Source organism: Centrocercus urophasianus, unplaced genomic scaffold, assembly GCF_019232065.1.
Source record: "Centrocercus urophasianus isolate 14NV4802_14NV808 unplaced genomic scaffold, USGS_Curo_1.0 seq_22, whole genome shotgun sequence".
In the NCBI taxonomy this organism is placed as follows: domain Eukaryota; kingdom Metazoa; phylum Chordata; class Aves; order Galliformes; family Phasianidae; genus Centrocercus; species Centrocercus urophasianus.
This window is the reverse complement of record NW_024884778.1, coordinates 13,963,715-13,987,110: the sequence shown is the minus strand read 5'-3', so window position 1 is coordinate 13,987,110 and position 23,396 is coordinate 13,963,715. Positions and strand designations below refer to the sequence as shown.

Here is a 23,396-nt window from a genome sequence, read left to right as displayed (position 1 = left end):
ACACGTTGCTCAGCCTCTGAAATGCTGCTCATCTCAGTGATTTGTGCTTCATCTGGAACATGGGGCAGTGACTTTATATAATGGAAATCTTTATTTGTGAACAGTGTTACCATTGAACTTGAGCTGTGTCTTGGATCAAATGGATGTGCCAAGCCCCTACACTATGTATGCTTATCTCTCTGTTGACAATAATTATCATCTAAAGCTCTTTAATGTGTTATGGTTCCTACAGTTATTTTTAGTAGGGAGGGAAATCATTGCTTATTTTAAATGAATGAAATCTGGGTGATGTTAAAGCTAATAGCCAAAATGTAATGCGTGTGCTGCTCTTGAGTGGAGAGGTGGATGAGTTGGTTGGTGTGATTGTGAGGAAAAGCTATGGAGGTTCATCTGCCGTGAGGAAAAGCAGAAGACTTAAGGTTCATCTGTCTTGTGCTGGGTAGACAAAAAACCCACCATTGTGAGCAGGGGAATGGTGGACAAGAATATAGTAATAGCTCAGTCAGTGAGCCTGGGCATTTGCTGAAAGAATGGGTATCTGCACGACTGGAGTGATTCATTGGTGCAAATGTTCTGCAAAACCCAAGTAAGAATGGAAGAAATCAGAGGTGTTAAATTGTGTTAGTGCTCTGAGTGGAAATTCAGGTGAAGCTGAAATCAGTAAAACTTGATTTAATGTCAAAAACCTCTGGAAAAAAAGAAAAGCTGAAATATTCTTTTCCTGCTTGATCAGCCATACAGCTGGCTGATGTTTCACAATTCGTGGAGCATAGTTTGTGAATACTGGGGAATAAAATTTGGTGGGGAATGTTTCTTAAAAGTCTCCTTTGTCTGCTTTACTATTCTAACAAGTTTATGGTTCACTGTGCAGGGAAAATATAATCTAGTAACCTTTAACTGTGTGTTTTCCTTAGTGTAACGTTTGAGCTTCAGTTCTTAAAAAAGCACATATGTCAGATTTTTTCTGAATTGAACATGTGCTTCCTTGGAAGCAGCACATAAGAGCTGCATGGGTATGGAAAACCTTAATGTGACCCCAGGTCAATAAGAAGTCATCCCACTGCCTATCAGGTTGGGGCTGGGGGCTGGGACAGCATGACATTTTAAGGCACAGAGATGGATGAGTTAAAATTCTTTGGAGGGAGAAACGTTTCTGTAAATATTTGCATTAAATTATAAATGTCTCTAAAAGGCAATAAACAGTGTTTTGAGATTAGGCCAAAATGTGCTTTAGTTTCATATCTTTAGAGTGATGTAGAATGATAATTGCAGAAGATAAGTTAGTAAATTGAAAACAAGCGAGGAGACGTGATGCCATCTTTCAGTACAGCCTGAAATAAATTACCTTTTTTTTTTTTTTCCAGTGAAGAAATGCATAAATAGTAAATTATCTGTTAAGAGGTATCTTCTTAAATGACTTCATGAAGTATTGAAAATGCACACAGTATAGCAAATATTCAGGATTATGGTTTTCTCAAATGAGTTTGCTTTCCATGAGAGAGGCAAATTTACTTCTAAATCATGAAAGCCCCAAATAAACAAAGATCCCATCGAAATTCTAGGTATTTTAAAGTCTGTAATACATCCAGCTTTAAGTTTCCAACCAGTGGTTTGTGATCTTCAGTCTTGTGCGAGTATCTAGTTGTATGTATTTGTTCTCTCTAATGTACAATCAAAATCTCATAAATCCATGCTAATGACTACAAGACCTCTTATGAATTATTCAGTTTTTTTTAAATTCTTGATTGAGATGAAATGCAATAGCTTGTTCATTTTATTGTAACTGCATTCTAAGATTTAATTATTTGCAAGATCATAACAAGAGGCAATATATTTTGTAAATATGACTGCTTAATATTATGGCACTTCAATGAGGCAATCTGATATTGAATCTTTAGTGAGGAATTAGTAGCTCATTTTTATTTGAATTATAAATCAAGTAGAATAGTGCAATATAGATTAGTAATTCTGCTGTGTTCTTAAACTAGCAACACTGTAGCTATGAATGTGTTTCAACACTTGGTAAAATTAATGGTGTTTCTACCAGGAAGTGGATTAAAACTGTGTTGAAAAACTGTTCTGTAGTAATGTTCTGTAATTATCTGGTACCAGCTGTATTTTCTGCTTACTCTGAATGCAGATATCATTCTTCTCATGTCATGTAGCAACTCTTACATATAACACAGCTTTCAAGACTCTTAAGGACACCATTGAGTCTGCTTTGGGTTGCCTCTCCCCCTAAAACTTCAAGAAAACAAGGTAAAACTTATAAAAATGTGAGGTGCAGCCTCATTTCCCCTTTAAGACTCAGGATCTGTGCACAGGAATTTTTTTGTGCCTCTTCACTTCTTGTAAACATATGGAATATCATGATTGGATTTTGTGGGCACAAAAAACATGGTTTCTTTTTTGTGGAAGCACAGCCATGCCTCTTGTCCATTATTAAAACTGGTTAACTGCTTTTCTGGAGTCTCTGTTGGTTGATTCACTGCCAAAGCATAGCGAAGGGTTGGGCGATATGTCGCACAGTGTTTGCTGCTATGGGCCATGAGACTGCTGCTGTTCCATCCAGTGGAGTTAGTGACAAAAGGTTATTTTCCATGGACCATCTTCCCTTCTCACTGGAAACTGTAATTAAAAAATGGAAATATTTTTACCCCAAGTGGGTAACTCAAGTGGGCTCCTTGTTGGAAGCAAGATTCTGGGTCCTTGCTGCTCAGCAGAAGCAGAACACCTGGCAGCAGCTGTGCAGAGCCCCCTCACTTCCAAGGCAGCTCATGTTCAGCCCTGAGCTCCTCTCATCCTGCCCATCCTTCGTGCTGTGGCACAGGCACATGGCGAGACCATCCCCAACAGGGCTCCATCTGGCAACTGGAGTGCTCAGAGCTGCTCCTCTCCATTGTGCTCAGGATTGTTATGGCACAGCTACAGTGTGTGCAAAATGAACCTCATAGGCATCAAAGCATGCCAAGGGAAATGCAACTTGCTCATTTTTATCCCGTAAGATCTCAGTCACTAATACAACATGCATACTTTCTTTTTCTTTCTCTCTTTTTTTTTTTTCCTTTAGATACAGTTTTCTAAAGTGGTTTTCTCATAAACAGATGTGTTGTGATAGCAAGCATCATGTTTTGAATATATATTTAATTTTTCTAGTTGCTTCTTCTAAAGCAAGCCATGCTGGTGATGAGAACTTTACAGTTTCCAAAATGCAATACTGTCTCCTAAATTAACTGCAGCAAGTACAAAGGAATAGTTTATCATTGAGGAGTTTTCTATTATTTGCAGATGTACCAACTTTCTTAATGTTGAAGATAGCAGTACACATCATTTAAACTCCTTGATCTTGATATCCAGTGGCCATTTAGCTCTATAAGATTATACATAAAGTGCTGAACTGTAACCAGTTCAGCCAACATTTATACTTGTGTTAGATTTAAATATATATATATATATACACACACATATGATGCAACATACCAAATGCAGACAAAAGAGAGGATTCAGCTAACTTCAACAAATCTGGCCTATTGGAGAGGTTGCCATCTAACATAAATGCAGGATGACAGAGTTCTCTATTAGGATGGATAGCAGCAGAGGTGTTTTGTAAGCCTGAATGCAGTTCCCTAGTTCCCTATTAAGATCAATATAGTGCAAGGCCAGTCTAGTTGAGACTGTTTTCCAAATCTTTAGTTTTGTTGGTGTAAAAATCAGGGTGTAAATGGTATAGATCAGGGAGCAGATTATCTTCAGCAGTGCCAGTCTGTAGCAGGGTCATTTTTCCCCAAACCCTTGTAGAGAAAGAGGCCTGCACTGCCACTGTATGCAGAACTGACTCAGGAGAGGTTAACTTAAAAAGAGGCTGAGGAATTATGTCGTTCCACACATCTACATCTCAACTTGAGGCACAGCTTCAGGGTGCTTTTGGGTTGTTTCCTCTTCATGGTAACAATCCATGCCATAGACAGGCCTGGGAGGATTAATAACATGCACAAATTGTTCCTTATCTCCATATAAATGGATTTTAAAGCACTTCAGATGGAAGGGAACAGGCACTGCTCCAACTCGTCAGCACAGTGCCACTGCCTCTTAGTCTGAAGCACTGTCTTTATTATGTGTGCTGACATGTATATCAATACTGTGAAATCACAACCCTGAAGCATTTATAGCACGGCTCCTGTCTCTCTGAAAGGAATCACTTAACTGTATTCTTGCCCAACAGTGTATAACTGCTCCCAAAGTTTGGGATCTGGTAGTTGGAAGCAGGGCCATGTGCTTCGGGTTGGAGCTGGCCAAACAACATTTTTCAGTTTATTTTTTCAAGTGCATCAGATTGGGTTGTCTACAGGGCAGTCATGTCTTTTCTTCTATTTAAAACTGTCTTCTTTCTCTAATGCTACACTGAAAGACATGAGCAGGTGATCATTCTATCAAGGAACTGCTAGTATCAATGTTATCTTTCGATCATTTGTTGTGTTTCTGGGGCAGAGGGCTGGTGATTCCATATCTGCCAGTAGTAGAATGAATTTGCGAGGTTTGACATATAACTAAGCACACCACGTAATACTAAAATATCTCTTGCAGTAGTATGCATACAATTCCAGCACGTTAAGAATTATGTTATGATAGTGGCCATTGACCAAGTTATTATTCCGCAGTGAGGAGGGTTACACTGCAGATTAAAATCCAGTCCAGTGGATTTTAGTGTAAGTAATATTAATGATATGTAAGAATGAATGCAAGTTTCTATTTTAAGTGACTTGGATTTCTGTCTTCTAAGAATGCAGCTGAGTACAGTTAGGCTTGAGCTTGGATACTCCAAGGTTGATTAAGGCCAAATTCTGTTGATTCAAACAGAGTCAGTGAGCAGACAGCCACTTGCTGAGAACTCTGTTTCCTTTCCTCGCTAATATCATGTAATTCTTTGATATTTTAAAAAGAAATTGTTTTGCATACGATCAAATAAAATGTATAAAAATCCGGACACGTTGTTATTTAAAATATCATCTCAACTAAGAAAGCAGAGCCAAACACGATACATTCTACACCAAATATTCACTGTGTGTTTTGTACAGGTTCTACAAAGGAACTGATTGAGAGCTGCTGTGGAGCTGGACAGCAGTGGGCTATAGACAACGGGGAGTGCACAGAAACTCCTATCAGTGGAGCGGATGGTGATATTTGCAGGTACGTAAGTCAAAACCAATCATGTAGTACTGATGTAGGGAGCAGCCTGTTGGAATAAATTAGATGATTTTCCAGTTAATGGAATGTCCAAGAAACTGGGAACTGTTTTATTTTTGATATAAGTTATTGATAGACTGCAACATACCGTGGTAACACAGGGAGAAGGATTTCTTCCTCCCTTTCCTCAAAATCTAATCAGAACAAAAGCCTTTTAATAAGATTTCTTCTTCCTCTCATGTGAGCAGAGCACATATTTTTGTTTCCGAGTTCTGTGCACATCTGTGGAGTTGCAGATAAATAGAAGAGCAAAGTATCTAAATGTGTTTGTATTCCATTTGGCAAGTGCTAAAGGCAGCGATTATCTGTACCATTAAATGGCGTGTTTACTTTCCAGTTTGAATGGCTGCTACTTCAGCCATTGATAACACTGCTGCTATCAGTAGCATCTGGTCTGAGCAAGGGTGCCAGGTTTGAACTCATTAAGAAAAGGAGGATGGGTACAAAGTAATGTGAACAATGTATTACGCTAGCTGCAGTTCATCCATCTGTTGTTCTTGCCCCTGCCACTGAAACATGCTTCAGGGAGAGCTGACTGCAAAGCTATCAGAGACTCCGAAGATCCAACGTAAGCAAGTAGATTCCTCTAAGAGTGATCCCAGTGTTCTCAGCATTAAAGAAGTTTGGCAATTTTTTTTTTTTTTTTAAATCAAAGTTTGTATCACTGCACCTTTGTGAAGTTACTGGGAGATCCAAATCTGCCCCCACTGGGAGTTGACATGACATAACCCATACACACCAACTGTCCACAAAGTAAAGGTAGATTAAAAAATTCCAGCCTCAGCGTAAGTAAGTGCAAATCCAATACATTAATGAGTTGCACCTGCACATCTGAAGCTGAGCTTAGATGAAAAAGTCATATCCTAAATGTTTCAGTCCCTGTGAATCCCTAGGATTTAAAAGAATATGCGAGCAGAAGTTTGTTTGTTTTACTTCAGAATTTCTGTTCTGTCCCAGTTTTAAGGATTTAAGAAACACCTCTAAGTATCCTGTTTAAAGGTACATTTAATGTAGAGAAGTATTTGAAAAACTTCAAAGCAGAGAAAAATCTTGCTGCTTTCATTAGAATCTGTGCCAGCACGTGGAGCTGCTCACCATTCACATATCTGTATGCCCAGTGTTCCATCTTGTGTGCCAGAATCCCTGCAGTAGCACAAGCTCCTGAGCTGCTGCTAACTCAGCTCAGTGCCTACAGTTTAAGAAGCAGACAACAGATACTAATTGCAAGAATTAGTCACTGTTCTTCCAGGATAGTTGATATCTAAATCTGCGTTTTATAGGTGACCTCAGTGCACTGAAAGACGAATTTTTCCACATGGGGACTTCACATGGCAAAAATGTAAATGTTGAAGCTACTTGTTGATGTATCTCAATGGCTCTGGACATTTCTATTCACGTCCTGACTTAGCCTATCTTGTGTAGTGAACAACACTAACTGCAGGGTGGGAAATGTGTTAATTGGAATTGATGAAGGTGAGCCTTTGGAAGTGTTCAGGCTAGGGTTAGCAGAGAGCTTAAAAGCAGGCAGGTAGGGGCAAGTGATGTGTAAAGTGCAATGCCCTACTTCCTTTGAGCAGTAGAATGTGAAGTGTTTCTCAGTCTTGGACACGCTGATTTTTTTGATCTGCACAAAGGTTTCATACAAAACCTCATTGCACAGTGGTGTGAATTTTGTGGTCTTTCCATTTTATCCAGGACTTTTAAATGTCATGCAGTAAAACAAACATTTCTTATCCGAAATCTTTATTTAATGTGATTTGTCTGTTTTCATTGATGATACAGACAATGTTGGTACTGTTAAACAGTGGGAAGTCATTACATAGGAATGTAGGAGATGTTTGTTGTAACTGGGATTACCAGGAAAAAGTTGAAAGAGTAGAAATTCATCTAGATGAATGAACATAAAAAGGCAAGTTACAGGAAACCCTGGGACACTGATAGCCAGATCTAAAATTATTCGCATGCACCACTGGCTGTATTAAGGACAGGATGTCAGTCTGGATGAAATGTCATCTGACCCCATTTAGTTGTTTTTATCTCATGACTGCAGTGTGTTATCAGAGCAGAGCAATGTTTGTTTGTGTGGTACCAGCATCAGGTGTACAGGTTGTGACTTTGCTGGCCCCTTCATTGCAGTTAGCAACTCATATCACTTTAGTACAGTGGCATTGCTGCACTGGTAAGCTGTAATAGGTAAGTTGCTTGTTCTTGAATGTATTTGGATAATAAGCATTCATATAACTCAAAAAAATACATATATTTCTCTAGCTGGCAATTAATACTAGATTAGAATGCAAAACATGTGGTGATGGTGGTAATCCCCTTCCTGTAATCAAACTCAAAACACCACTGCCTGGTTACGCTTTTCTTATGGAATCCAGAATAAGCATATGGTTGTAAAGCAGACAAACCAACCACTGGCATTCTGAAAGTAGCCAAGTGGCTGTCACCAGTTGGTTCCAACTGGAAGAAAAGATATGGCTTTCTTTTTTATTATTTTTTTAATTTTTTTTTTATTGAACCATTAGATTGAAAGCTCTGAATTGGCAATGCTTAGAAAAGAATAGCTTTTGTTTCCAAGGATGACAGTATTTTGTAGCAGTGATAATAGTATCTGACTGACAAAAATTGTTTGCTTGCAAATATTTCTCTTGCAGGACAGTTGCTTTGCTTTGAGAGACTGGTTGTTGGAATTTGTAAACCTTTCATTCACCAGTATGAGGGACCCCCATGAGGCAGTATGCCCTGTTACTCTGCATCAGCAACAAACAGACATCCATGTTGTTCTTGGGAAAAGAAAAACCACCCAATTCCTTCATACCACCAAATCTGCCCAAAACCAAGAGTCTACCCTTACTTGTAAGAAAATACAGGATTTCATTTGAGGTTTGATGATTTCACTCTCACAAATGCCCAAAGTACAGCTCATCTTTTCAATATAACCTATCAAGGAGACTCCCTGTAGCTTGCATCTCCCAGTTCTCACTTTTCCCATCATAGAGCCCTTTGCTATCACAAGACCAGGCATCCCTCCTGAGGTGCGCCAGTCTGCATGGTGCATGGGTCAATGGGCTGATCCAGGGAGCAAAGCCAAAGGAAAAGGGTGATCATTTGTCTGCCTTTTGTATGTGAATGGAAAAAAAACAAAACAGGTATCTCTCTGATAGGGGGTAGAAAATCCACTGTAGATTTTAAAGTAGGCTCTAGCAAAGTCAGTAGGTAATGAACTCAATTTAATTAAATTTCATTTGGGAATTTTGTTGTTTATGATTCAAATCTGTTTCATTTTGACCTTCAGTGAATCTTGTTACATGTTTGATTCAAGAGCTACATGCATAGGAAATTTAGGTTCTCGGTCCTTAGTACTATCCAGAGCTTCTGTCCTGTGGCTGTTGAAGAGGTGTGTGCAGGTACATTTTCCTTTCCCTGATTTTTAGAGAAAAAGGTATCTGTTTCCTTTTCTGAAACCTTCTGAAGGCCCCTGAGAAGGGAGTGAGGGACTGTTGCACAAGCATGAGATGTAAGGTATGTTGATGGCCAGACATTGAGAGACAGTGACCTCAGCACTTGACCTTATGAGCCTTTATCAGCGTGTTTTTTTATTAGAAAGGAGAAAAAATACATCCTGCAAAGCTCAATGGTATAAACTGCACTATATTAATATTGACATTTATGTCAAAGAGGCATTGAATGTGTGGAATATATTGTGAATCCAGTAGCTTTTTTTACATCCTATCCTGATGTCCTCTGAACGTCAGTGAGCATTTGCCCTCTGTGATCCTTTGCAGAATCGCTCAGAAGCAGTGCTGCATCTCCACCGTCAAGGAGAACAGTTGCCTGGCTGGCATGATTGCTGCAAAGGAGGGAGATGCATGTGGACCAGAGGAAAGTGATACCTGTGGAGGATCATCATATAAGGTGAGCTGCAGTGTTGCTTCTGGAGCTTTCTTCTGAATATGAGTTGACTTCATTTCATGCATTTAGCAGTAACTTCTTCATGCATTATTATGGAGCTCAGTAATCTATAAAGTTGCAGGAGTGGGACAAGGGAATTATGCAGAACAGCAGGTTTTTGGCTGTTAGTGTTGAGGTTTCAATTGCCTGATGATGCAGCCCCTTTTAGAACTTCGTGGTAATGTTGATATGATACATTCATCTCTACTTTTAAGGTTTAACTTGCTGTATTACTTGTGCCTCCCTTCTTTGCAAATAACGGAAAAGACCATTTTGATTTTTATGGTGGTGGAAGACTTTAGAAAATGACAGGGCAAAACTCAATTGAAGATATAATGGGAAAACCCATTATTGAACAGTTTGCTTGGGTACAATATTGAATTGCAGCCTCATTTCTCATTTAAACAAAACGATGAACTGGATGAACAAGTGTTTTAGATGATGATGGAGGCTTTTGTTCATAAGCCATGGCAGGCCATTAACCAGCGATTCAAATCACAAATCACAAGCCACAGCCTCAGCTTGTATAAATGAAATTTGCTTTATGAGAATCACTGGAGCCAGACCAATTTAAACCAGTTTGAAGATTCAGCATCTTGCTTGTCTTGTTTTTACCAGAAGGTTACATTTCAGAATTAATTTCACTCTGATAATAATTTACATAGCTATATCTAAGTTTAAGTGCAGCTTCTGTTGTCTCAGCAGGAAACTCATTAGTTCTGTCTGTTCTTATATGCTGGTGATTCTTGTGGATAACTGTTCACTGGAAAAGCAAAATGCATGAACATCTACTCCAGAGTTTGAAGTTTAATTAGTTTTGCCAATTTGTCATTTTCAAAACTATTGTCTACTTAAGCCTGGAGTTTACCGTTAGCATACAAAGAGAATTTCTGCATTTGGAAGCAGACAAAATAATTCTGAAGTGTGATAGAATTATTAGGTTTTCACCAAGGGTTTTTTGCATACCAGGCACAGCGTAGGGCATGCAGTAAGTCTTATTGCACGTGCCATTCCTAGGAGTGAGTGGGGTGGGAAAACTGCATCGTTCCTGTTTTAGCTGAAGCGAGTCACAAAATATTCTTATAGAACAGTCCTTTGTGCCAGTCCAGTGTGATGTTCTCAGGGTTTTTACTTCCAGGTAATAAACGTGTGGGAGCAGAGCAAGTTGTAAATGACACAACAGTTCTCAAGATATGATTCACCATGTCAGTGAACAAACGGTTGTATCTGTTATTAAATGAGTTGTAGAATTCTGGTGAAATCCCTAAGTTGGATACAGAAAGTCAAAGCTGCTCAAGTTTTTGCTTTTTGGAAGAAACTTTTTGGTGCATACATTTTTCTACTGGAAAAATGAGACATCTGTATTCATCTGGAAAATATGTGAACCCGAAAGTGTATGACTGATTTAGTGCCCTCTGTGATGCCTGCACATGGGATAACTGTGAATCAAAAGTGTCTGAAAAAAACACATTTTTCATGGCAAAAATTACAACATTTTACAGCACTTTGGTGAAATATATACTGTATGTAACTCCTTATATTCTGAATATGGAAGTTGAAATACATATATGAAAACTAAATGTATTTACAGAAAATAGAATTTTGAATTGAGTTGAATGTGAAGATTCTGGATGAAAACAGGGTTTTTCTTAACCCTAACCTTCTATCATGACCATAGCTTATGATAGTTAGATTTTTTTAAAATGATTGATTTGGACATATGGTTTACTCCCTTCAGAGTCAAAAAGTAATTTAGCATCTTCAGGAGTTGTGCTGTAAATTTCTCACAGACGCATTTGAGTGCAGATGTCAGCCTGATCTTGGGGAAAAGTGCCAAATCTTCAGGGGAGCGCAAGTCTGCAAACGTGAGCACTGAATAACTTCTACTATCAATGATGTTTGGGGAGCTTCCAGAATAAAAATCATGGACATAAAGCATGAGCTGTTTTCAAGGGCACACAGTGAAATGCCCAAGAAACTCTGAAGCTGCAGTGTTTGACTCTTGAAGAAAGTGACTCAGCAGAAGAGTTTCTGCAGGTCACGCTGCTGGTGAGCAAGTTTTCCTGTCTCCTGGGTGGAGACAGACTTGGTTTTAATGCGGATGCCAATCTAGGATTGTTAATCATGAAACACGATTCTTTTCCATTCCCATACTGCGCCCAACCCTTACAACAGTGCTTTTCTTACTCGCTCTCCTCAAGTCAGAGATCTCTCTCTTGGGAAGGAAGAGCTTAGTTCAGTTTCTTCTGTTCAGCCCTTGGACTTTCCGTTGACATAGCTAACTGGTGCCAGTTTGAGTTATGGCCTTCATTTTATGTGTCTGACGTCTGCTCAGAGACTGAATGTTTGAGTAGGCTGAAATCACTTCTCTTGGTTCAGAGAGGTGCTTGGAGTTTAGCTGCAAACTCTAAATGAGCTGGGTGTGTTGATTAGCAGACGTGCTGCAGAGGGAAGGAGCCTGAATTTTATAACTATTCAATCAGAGTGAAGGCATCTTAAATCTCTGTGCTAGGGATGTAGGACACTTCTATTTAAATCCAGACAAATATTTTCAATTCACTTATGACCTCTGTATGTCTCTATATCAGACAGTTCCTCAGCTTCCTTGCTTGCTTAAGGATCCACTTTGCATACAGTATGGACTTTTTGAAGTGTGTATGGGGTTTGATATAATTTGTCTAAAACATTTCTGGCCTAAATGTGCAGTAGGCTTATACATGCTGGAGTAAAGCACGAGGCTGTTTTTGTCTGCAGCCTGCAGCAGCAGAAGCTGCAGGAGAGACTGCATTTAAGGGGTGCCTCATTGCATCAGCCTAGCAGTGAAGCTGCTGCTTTGGATTCACTCGGGAAGAAATAGAAGGCAAATAGGTCATAAAATACTTCCTGGCCTTTCTCTGGGTGTTGCTTTGGTGGGATGGGGTCCAGGACAGTCAGGTAAGTAAAGGTCACAGTGGTTCTGCAGAGCAATGAGCTGTAAGGGAAATAGTGTCGCTGACAGAGCTCAGGGGCTGCTGCTGCTCCTCATGTCTATGGAATGTGTTTACAGTTCTTTCACACTGCTTCAAGCAACAGGCCATCTTTCAAGATCTAATGCAAAGATGTATGTATCTGTATTATTTTGGTACTAATATACTGTAAACAAAGCAACATGTAAGAGCTGGAAAAAGGCAGTCTGTAGCACTGCTACATCCTTCCATGGGAAAGGATGAAATTGGTGCAACAGCAAAACTGTGGGTATCTCAATTATGACTGATCCACTTGTGCAAGAATGGCAAAAACAAGCACAAGTAAAGCTTTGATGTTTGCAACCTAAGTGCTTTTCCAGATGTTCCACTGTTAAAGAAAGTGAAGATCAGTTCCAGGTGTGTGGGGGGGCTCTTCCCTGAAGCAGTCTTTATGAAACCCTCATTACTAATGATCTCTTTCTTTTTCAGCAATGCTGTGATTGCTGCAATCTGGGCCTGCGATTAAGGAGTGAGGGGAAAACTTGTGAGTCCAACATAAATCTGGGCTACCCCTGCAGCCACGTGATGCTGTCCTGCTGTGAAGGCGGTGATCACTTCATCCATCCAGAAATAAAAAAGCATCCTGAGCCTTCGCCAACTGCAACACCTGAGAAGAGTAAGTGTCCATTTTTAATATGAAGACATTGCAAATGCAGGCTCCATCTCATGCTGCCACTTGGGGAGGTGTTGCAAATAGTAATGCTGTAGCAGCACAGTTGCCTTTCCTCTCAGACCAAGTATAGAAGTTGCCTTTCCTCTCAGGAGCAAGACTTGTTCTTAAAAACTGTTTTGAAGTAGAAAAACATATATGTAGGTGTTTCTAATCCTCAAAACATACCTTCCCTTTAGCGATTTATTCCCCCGAACTGCTCAGTACAGAGATCTGCTGCACATCAAACAGAAATGCTGCTTCTTCTAGGTGACATGCAGAGTGTAACGTGAAGACCAGCTGAGTGCAACCTGTATGGTAGCTTTTTCTTTTTCTTTTTTTTTTTCCTTTTCTTAGTTAATCTCAAAGATCTTTTTTGACCATTGGTGGACAGGAAGCCACCAATCCTTTGTAAGAACCAAAGCTGAAGTTTGTCATTGCCTTTTTGCAGAAGCTGTCCTGAAAGCTTTTGTGTGAAATGAACTATGAGTTTTTTCCAGACAAAGTAGTCCCATCCATTATGATAGCAATCAAACCTGCAGAGAAGAGATTTCCTACTTTGCTACTGAACGTTACAGGAGCTGTCCTGGTGCACACACTGGAGAAGTCCCAAAGCACTGCAAAGTTTAGTTTGTTCTTTCAACATGTGAAGTTAACAGTGCTGAAGAAATCCCTGCAAGTCAAATGAAGTGTGACAAAGGAAGCATGACAAACGTGGAACTCAAACAGCTATGCTTTCTCCCTGAGCCCAAAATCACACTCCTTCCAGCATCACTCTGCAGCCACCTGTCATGCATGAATTGTTTTGTAACCTCCTGGATAGGCTAGGGTTCACATTTTGTCCATTCTCTTCTCATGAGATAAATGGTGCTGCTGTTCTTTTTTTTTTTTCTCTTGTCAAAATAAGTAATGATTTATTTCAACTTAGCAGAGATTTCACTGAGCAATGAAATTCATGTGTAAGTGTTTAAGACAAGCTGACTGAGAAACTCACTGGAGAATTCATTTTAATATCACGAAGTCTCCCCAAACTTGGTCAAGAGATGAAAGATGGCGAGTGCTTTTGCCAGTGATCAAAAACAATAGATAAGATGTCATTTTTAAGTGGGCCCCAGAATATTTGTAATGCTAGCTGCAGAATTAGCTAATAAATAAGTAGGTAGTGGCGTTGAAAAGTTTCCAGACTAACTGGTTAACCTTTGCTCCTGAAATTAAAAAAATATCAGTGAGGTTCTGCAATGGAGGCAGTTCAGATGGGGCTTCAGTGTGGCACAGTGTTACAAATGGTGATAGTGGTGTTTGTTAGGGTGAAAGGGGAGCTTGTGACCTCGCAGCATCAGTCTTTTTCTCTGTGGCTCCTGTGAAATGTCTGTCCATACATCTCTACTGAAAGACACAGTGGACATTCAACACTGGGCTTATCTTCAGGATGGATGCATTTTCTCCTGTCCATGAAATAACTGACTATTTTGGGTAGATTTTACTGTATCTGGAGTTTGCATAAACAAATGCTCCACACTGTGCAGACCTAATGCCAGAACACTTGGTAGAGAACCTGCATGTTTTGTTCTGTGTTAGTTTCAGAGATGGAAGATCACAATGAAGCTCTGTCCATCAGTAATGAAGCCGAACTGTCAAATAACCTGCCTGGAGATGACCTGGATGAATGTCTTCTGTATGGTGGGGAGCTCTGTCAGCATTTGTGTATAAACACTGTGGGGTCCTACAAGTGTTCGTGTTTCCCAGAATTTACTTTGCAAGAAGATGGGACCAGCTGTTCTCCAGGTGAGGAACGTGAGCAGGAAACACTGAATAATGCTGGCCTTCTTCTGCCTATACTGGTCTGCTAAGGGTTGCTTTTTTTTCATCTTCTTTGTAGGTGCTGAAGTTTTTAACAGGGATATTTTCCCTGGAAATTGTGCTGGTTAAAGATGTCAAGAAAAACAACATCCTAGGAAACTTAGATTGTGTTTCATTTTTTGTGTATCTATGGCGTAATATCAGGGTGGGCATTTACTGTGTTCAAAGCAAGACTGTTTCCACTTTTCAGACAGGGAATTGTGAAGATTGTTAATAGAGTATCTTTTCTCCTTAGAGTAATTCTCTATTTCACAGTTAGTTTTCCCTTAGACAAACTTTATTCGTTTCAGACACACAGCATTACTTCCCGAACTTCAATTTTTATCTTAAATCATTAAAATCCAAATATGTCAATTGCAGAGGAAGTCATGAAAAAAGCATTTATAGTGTAATAATTGTATTGATGTCTGGACTTCTCCAATGGCAAGATTTCAAATCAGATAACCCAAAAAGTTGAAACCTTAGATTAGTTACAAGTGTTTTCAATTACTTAACAAGCAAAAGAAGTGTTGCTATCCCATGACAAAATTCCTCAGACTTCAGATTCTTTCTGCCCAAGCCAAATAATGAGCATTTATTATGTCATTCTTCTCAACATGATGTTACAGCACTTACATCAATAATGTGTTTGACAGCATTTCTGCAGCAGCTGTCTGCTCTGTTATGTGTATCAAAATTTTGGGGAAAGAGCCTGATCCAAAAGAGGTAAAGAAAGTGGTTCTTATTTTAGTTCTGCAAAATTTGGTTGATCATCCACCTGGAGCTTATCTTTGTTTTTTGTTTTGCTTTGCTTTGCTTCTCTTATTACTAACTCCATTGAAACGCGGTTTTGGGTTAATCTTGTATCTAAGGAGTCAGTATTCTTGGCAGACGTGCAAGACTGCAGTGCTTATGGCTGTGCCAAGAGGTGCAGAGGGGTTTACAGAGTTCAGCTGAGAGCTGAGTTGAGACACAAGTGTAGAGAACTGCGAATGACACAGCTGAGATGCATAGGAAGAGTGAAGTGTAGAAGGGTTGCAACTGTCATCGTGTCGTGTAGAGTCCAATTAAAGTCTGGGCAAGGGAGATGGCAGGGCACTTCCCTCACTATCCGTGTCTAAAGCATACGTGCTCTTCCTGGCGGTGTGGCATTCTGGCCTTTTGCTCCTCATCATTCCCCTGTGTATGTGCACATCTGTCATGTTCTGAGTGTGGAGGCCTTCATCAGACATCTTTAAATCTCACTCTGCTGTCCTGTGGGTAGATATTATGTTTTGTGTGTCTAGCTGCCCCAGTGCCTCGTGGCATTTGGATATGCCGTAATTGTGTGTCTTTCATTGGTCTTTCTTGTACTGTGGCCCATTGCCTGTGGTTTGTTTTGTGATGAAATCACTCTTCCCAACCTAAAACTTGTATAGCATTTGCACTTATTCGTTTACTACTGTCATTGTTTGTTGGGTCATGTTTTTCTCTGGGTGATGAGAAATATGGATTTAAGTTTACATTTTGATGATATTTAGAAACTGGATTACTCTTAGCAATGTAACAGAGCTTCTTTAAAATAATAATTTAAAAAAAAGAACCAACAAACCAAAATCCCATTCTGATACCTTTGAAGTTACTGTTTGCTAGAAATCTTGATGACAGCAGCTGTCATGTTCCTTTCTTGGTTTTGTAAAAGCCATTGCAGGGTATCCTTTTAAAGGTGAGCGTCTGCTTTTCATTTTTTATTTAAATACAGAAAGAGTTTGAACTTGCTTTGGGTTCTGCTTTTTTTCCCCTCTTATTCCAAATGAAAAACAGCCACTATCCTTAAAATAAATCATTATTTGAAAAAATTAGCATTTTAATTCATTAGATGTTGATGTATTTTACTCTATGGAAGTTATCCAACCTAACTCCTTAGTCCGTATCCATGGTGTTTGTGAGCATCTCCATTAACTTGCAGCTCTCTGCATGTGTGCACTGTTACACTTGTTCACATCAAACACTTGGCATCCTGCAAAACAAACTGTTCAGCTCCATTCATAGACAGTTGTTCATGTCATCAAAGTGTTTTTTCCTGCAAACCATGATGAAATGGGATGAATGCAACTGGTACCCTTACCGTGGGGTTCCTGGAGGATATGATGCCACCCCTAACCCACATCTGCCTCCCTTCCTTACAGATCCTGAGCGAGGACAGGTAGCAAGGCTGGAAGTAGAAGCCACTATCCCCCCAGCAGCCTCTCCTTCTCAGCCTCTTCTCATTGTGTCCTTACAAGAAGAGCAGGATAAATGTAAAGGTATGTCAGAGGGATAAATTGCAGGTGCAAATGGATGAGGAATGTTTGAAGAGCCAGAATAAAATTCTGCACATCCCTTCACCGATCTGTTTTCAGTGCACATCCTCAGTTGTTTACCTCTGGTATAAGCCTGAGGAATTATCAAGGGAAACCTGAGGAGGTAATTGGAGGCTGTACTCTGATTTCAGGGTTATTACACACCTGCTATTTAGTTTAAAGTAACCACCTCAGCTGTGCAGTGTAACTTAAACAATAGAGGTAGCACAGGTGTGTTTCTGTGTAATAGGAGGATTGTAAGTAGTGGTTAGAGATTCCTGGGCAGGTTGTTTACAAACTGCACTCCCCTTTGTCTAAGATGGGAGTATATTCTGATGACCCAGCCGTTTGTAACTTCAGCTGATCTGCATTGTGGATATTAATGCATTTTGCAATTTTATTTTGTATAGATAATGGCCCCTGCAAGCATATCTGCAGTGTTGTGGAAGGAAATGTTGTATGCTCATGTTTGTCTGGATATACTATCATGGCTGATGGGATTTCTTGTGAAGGTAAGTGGTTGAGGTTCAACAACAACATGGCTAAAAGATTTTTAAATCATAGAATCATAGAATGGCTTAGGTTGGAAGAGACCTCAAAGATCATCTACTTCCAACCCCTGCCATGGGCAGGGTTGCCCCCCAGCAGATTAGGCTGCGTAGGGACCCATCTATCTTGGTCTTGAAAATCTCCAGGGATGAGGTATCCACAGCTTCTGTGGGCAACCTTTGCCAGTGCCTTACCACCCTGAATAGAGAATTTCCACCTACCATCCAACCCAAATATATTTTTTTTCAGTTTAAATCCCTTTCCACAGTCTGTGTACTTGATGAAGATGTTGAAGAGCACCAGTCCCAAGATGGAACCCTTGGGGACACCACTTGTGATAGGGCTCCACCTGGACATAGATCCATTAACCACAGCCCTGAATTCCATCCTTCATATCCATCCATCTCCAATTTAGAGATAGGGATGTGGTCTGTGACCATGTCAGAAGCCTTACACAAGGCTAGCTAGATGACACCAGTTGCCCTTACTTTGCCCACCAATGCTGTCAGTGAGGTCAATGGTCTTTGACCTCAAGGTATTTCCTTAAGGAGTCTTTATTTTCAGTATTGTGAATTGCAGTACAGAGAAAACTACATCCTTTGAGAGCATTTGGCAGAAGGAGTACCAGGACTGCTTCTCAACTAACTTCTGAAGCATGTCTATCCAGTCTGCCTATTATCAGATGAAGACAAGCCTGGTTTTGTTCTCTTTTCCCCTGATGTCTCAGGCTTATTCTGAGCCCTCCTAGGTGTCTCTTCCCACTGCCTCTTCTCCCCAGGCTATGTCTGTTCAGCTGAAGATGTGCAGCTTCTCTTCCTGAGAATAGCAGCTGGCAAAATGTAGGCATGTTTGCTTCCTTGAGGAATCCTCCCAGAGCTACAGATCTGCTGAGGTTTCTGTTTTGACTGTTGGGTTTTTTGTTGTTGTTGGGTTTTTTTGCTTACCTTGAAAATTTGAGGCTTCACTGGTAGGATGAATGTGCTGTTGTGAGTTGGTGCAACTCCCTGGGTTTCACTTGACACTGAAATTCAGGCATCCACATGATGAACAGTGAATTTCAAGGCTGCACCATTATAATTCACATTATATAAATTTTAAATTGACATGTTTGTGTAGTCACAAAGGATGTCTTTGCTCCAGAAAGATTTTGGAGTCAGAAGCAACACCCTGTGACATACCTTCATTATAAATCTGTAAGTATGAGAACAGTAACAACCAGCAGTGAAATGCAAGTAGAAGTTTCTGAACTCAGAATTGCTCATGAGTGATCCACATCCCTCTTAATCTCATATCTTATTGAATAACAAATCATTTTGATGGAATTCCAGATACCCTGTGAAGAAAATGGGAATTTAATATCGCCAGATAAATATTCACTGTGCATTGCTTACTCAAGTGTGGTGGAAGCTAATTTGATTAATTAATGTCAGAATCAAAAGGGACATTTCAAGGCAGTCACTTTCCTGCAGGAGGTGAAGAAATTCTGGAATGTCACTGGAAATAATGAGTTTAAATTTTAGCAGGAAACATTTATAATCTACATTTAAAAAAGTATTTGATGGTGAAGGTGATAATGCACTGGAATATGTTACCTGGGAAGTATGTGTGTTACATCTGTGTCGCTGCCTACTTTAAATCATAGAGTCATAGATTGGCCTGGGTTGAAAAGGACCACAATGCTCACCTAGTTTCAACCCCCTGCTGTGTGCAGGGTCGCCAACCACCAGACCAGGCTTCCCAGAGCCACATCCAGCCTGGCTTTGAATGCCTCCAGGGCTGGGGCATCCACAACCTCCGTGGGCAACCTGTTTTAAGGGCTCCTTCTGGGATGACAAGGGCGCAGAGGCATGAGCAAGCACTAGATGATCTCTGATGGTTTATTCCAGCTATATGTTCAGCCTAACACTGTGTTTTTTTTATAGCAAGTGCTGATGTGGTAGCTCCAAGACACTTCATTTAGAGATCTCCAGTGTGAAAGTAATGTTGTTTCATTTCAGGAACTGTTCTAATAGAATTCTGTTTCTCCCTTTTGGTTGCAACATGTTGATACAGATTTGGATGAGTGCCTCACAGGTGCTCACGCTTGTTCCAGAGGACAATTATGTGTGAACACATTGGGATCATTCTACTGTGTCAACCACAGAGTGATCTGTTCAGAGGGCTTTATACTCAACAGGCATAGAGAATGTGTTGGTAAGATGATAGGTATAAACGGTTCACCACAGCATCATAATTCTCCATGCTCCGCAATGCATTTAAACCATTTGTGCTAAAATTTTCTCTAGTCATCTTTGCATATGACATTTCAATATGAGTTAGTAAAAACACATGTGCACGGCTTGCTCAGCCACTTAACATCGTGAGTTGTATGCTGTTCAGCCTTTTCCTTAGCAATACATTCTCAGGATACAAATAACTTTGCTTGAAAATCATAAAAGTTCATAACCTTGATGAACACGGCTGTACTGATGGCTGTTGAAGTGGACTGACTGCATAGCAGTTGATCTCCTTGCACAGTGTCCATACAGCCAAATTCCCAGACGTAGGAAACAGCAAAACTTCATAAATAAAGCTAAAGAAGTCTGAGTAGGCCCAGGCAGTGGAAAAGATCTGTTCAAGTATGTTGGAATTCTAAAATTCGGATTAGTCCTCTGATAATTCTGGCACAAATTTGTAGTATAAAAGTCAAAGATACATCATACTTTTGCTATATCATCCCTGCTATTAATGTTCTTGTAGGAAACTAATCTATTTTTAAAAGCGTGTTTGGGAGATGTTTATTTAAGAAGGCAGGACCTGTGCTGATGAAAGAATTTCTTTTGGGGGTACTTTTCCACAGGCCTGAGCTGCTGTAGTGTTATATAGTAATGCCTGGAAAAACAGAGCACTTGGAGACCTGTCACTAATGAAAGCTGTGGTGTCTATAGCTACAATGTCATGGGTGAATGCATTCACCTTCTTCCATCTGTGTCCTTCTCCCAGTTTTTTAACATTCTTTTTATCACCGTCACACTCTCACAGTGTCACAGCTTCAGTTTCTTTCCTATCCTTTAAAGCTCTGTGATCTCAGTGTAGTAATGAGCATCATATGGCATGAGGATGTGAGGGGGAAGTTTATACAGATTCATAGTTCAGAGTAGAAATTTGACTTACTAGCTTCTGGGTTTCCTTAAACTGTGAAAATTGGATTAATTTGATTTTTAAAATAAGGTACACTGATAAGCATGCAAAATTAATGAAATTGCTTTGTTTAGAATAAATGGCTGAAAGAATGCCACTGGAAGGAAGGATACGTTTTGTAATAAAATACTGGCTTCTGAGATGGACTGCAGTACTTGCAGTTGGCTGGTCTGCACGGTGTCTTCATGGCTTCACAGAGCCTGCTGCAGGGACCACACTTCTGAGCGTAAGGTCTGGCAAGTGAGCAGCTGAAGGAGCTGCCTCACCTTGCGTTCTGCTTCTGAAGATCTTGCCATTAATCCCCCGGTGTTTTTCCTGGACTATTCATTAGTGACATATCTGTCCTTTTCTGCATCTGTCAGCGGTGTTTTGAAGCTACGTTGATTCACCCTTGTCAGCAGCTTAAGCAGAAGGTGCTGCAGCAGATGCCAAGCGCTTCCTTCCACTCACTTTCTTCCTTTCCTGTCCTCTATCTCATGACATTATTATTGAGTTTTATTGTGACTAATGCAAGGCACACCTCAGGCATTGCTAATAAAACAAAAGCTACAGCTGCCATTTGTAAAGCTAAAGATCCTCTTCTGCCTCACTAAATAGCAAAGCTCTGTGCTTCTTTGATGCAGGTCAGTTCTTTAACAGGTTTCCTTGTTAAACAACCTAGGAAATGATGATGTTTCATTTCCTGCTGGCTAGATTCACTCCATGTTCTCCCTGCTCCTATGCAGCTCTGCTCTGTGAGCGTTGCCTGGAGAACGCTTGCTGTATTTGACACTTTTCCTACTTTTCTGGTCAAAGAGGAATGCCACATGCACTTTGTGCCTCCTAATTTTTTCAACTGCTTCATTTGCAGCTATATTTCCCCAAGGGATCCTTTTCCAGCTTAGCTGATCTGTGCTCCATCTTGAACTGTCTCAAACAAGGGAGGAAAGATTTGTTCATTTGTTTGCAAATTGTTGTTTTCATTATGTAGCTGCATACTTCAGGGATGGGAAGAACAGCCCTTGCACAGCGACAAAACAGCTGATAACCTTTTCTTTGTTGAGTTTCCTTTAGTCGAACTCTGTAAGCTGATAATTCCAGGTGCACTCAGGAGCAGGCATCCAGAATTCCCTAAAGCCAGTCATGCACAATGAAGAGCCACCAGCTGCTTGAGTCGCTCACACCAGCTTTGTGTGATGCTGTGAAAAGACATTAAAATATCTTTGAGGATGAAAGCCCCACGTTCCTCAGAGCCAGGCTGGGAGTTTTCAACAAGGGTTGCTTTTCCTGGTGACTTTCAGGCAAAGTCGTTACCGCCACCCAGACACACTGATGAGAGACTACGGATGTATTTTCTGTGCAAACATTTCCATGCAAATGTTTCCTCCCACTGGAGTGAGAAGCAAGTGGTCATTTTTTTGCTGACTTGTACGGACTGTACTTCAGCAAAGCCACTAAGAAATGGTGGCAAAATAATGACAGATCTAAATAAAACAGGTGTGTTGCATAAAACAAATTGAGCTGATGGTATTTGAAGAGAAAGAATTCATGAGAAGCTAGAGATGCAAGAAAAAAAAAAAAAAGGTGCAAAAATGTTACTCTAATGTGGAAGGAAGTGCTGAAAAGAAACCAACACAGCAGTAGGTAAATGCTGATACTCCTTTGCAAAAATGTCAGTTTCTTAGATGCATGAAAGCTAAGCATATCTATTTTATACGTCCCAGTGCTCAACAACAGTTCCAGGAGAAAGAGAAGTATTATATGATTAAATTTCATTTTGGCTTTTACTGACAAAAGGTGAGGAATGTTGCCACACACATAGAGTTAATATTTCTCAAAAATTAACTGTAAAACTTGTTTTTAATATTTTACTAAATTACTTTTTCTTCTTTCCCATTTTTATATATAAAACCTTGTCCTAACTCCCAGTCTTAATCATGCTGGAAGGCAGTGCTTGTTCAGTGTTGGCCATTAAATTTGTTTGAAACTGAAAATATACTTTTTTTCCCAGTGTTCTGCCAAACATCTTATAGATTTGTTGAGTTGTTTCTGATACTGGAGCCAGATCAGTTATGGGCACTTTTGATTTTATGGGTAACCGGTAGGGTTGTAACTAAACATAGTCAGACCTCACTTCCCTCTACCTTGTGCCATAAGGATGGAGCAGAATAATACTGGGTCCAGCCTGGGCTGAAAAAAGCTACTTCAGAAGCTTGTGTGCCTACCACAACACAAACTGGGACCATAATTAACCAAAGATGCCTTTTCCCACCCTCAGGTGAAGGGACACTGTTTTGTGATAGGCTTTGATGGTGATAGCAACAGCATGGATTGACAGAAATGCATGGGAAAGATGCTGCAGTTTTTCTCTCCTTCTGTGCCTTGGTTCCTAGTTTAGTCTTTGCATCTCAGCCCATGTCACAATCATTAGGTTTCAGATGTTGGCAGGGTATGACTTGTGCACAAAACTTTCATTGAAAGTAAAGATTCTGCGTACGGTCTTCTACATTTCTGTGATTTTGATTTCCTAAGTTGCGTTCTGACCAGCTCCGTTTGGTTTCTGAAGTACTCGGGATTTTGGAAATTAAATTAAAAGAACAGACAAAACAAGAAATTTAATTAGTTTTTTTTCTTTCCTTCTTTCCTTCTTTCCTTCTTTCCTTCTTTCCTTCTTTC

The 23,396-nt window shown here is 40.1% G+C and overlaps 1 protein-coding gene across 6 annotated transcripts in view; it reads left to right on the top strand.

The window, feature by feature from the left end:
* FBLN2 (fibulin 2) overlaps positions 1-23,396 on the top strand; it is a 107,933-nt gene that overhangs the window by 68,077 nt on the left and 16,460 nt on the right. For all 6 annotated transcript variants that reach the window (XM_042823389.1, XM_042823390.1, XM_042823391.1 and 3 more), the window contains 6 exons: positions 5,076-5,187; positions 9,033-9,162; positions 12,633-12,819; positions 14,431-14,637; positions 16,860-16,976; positions 17,423-17,524. In XM_042823389.1, the coding sequence (XP_042679323.1) occupies positions 5,076-5,187; positions 9,033-9,162; positions 12,633-12,819; positions 14,431-14,637; positions 16,860-16,976; positions 17,423-17,524 (855 nt within the window). The remainder of the gene's footprint in view (positions 1-5,075; positions 5,188-9,032; positions 9,163-12,632; positions 12,820-14,430; positions 14,638-16,859; positions 16,977-17,422; positions 17,525-23,396) is intronic.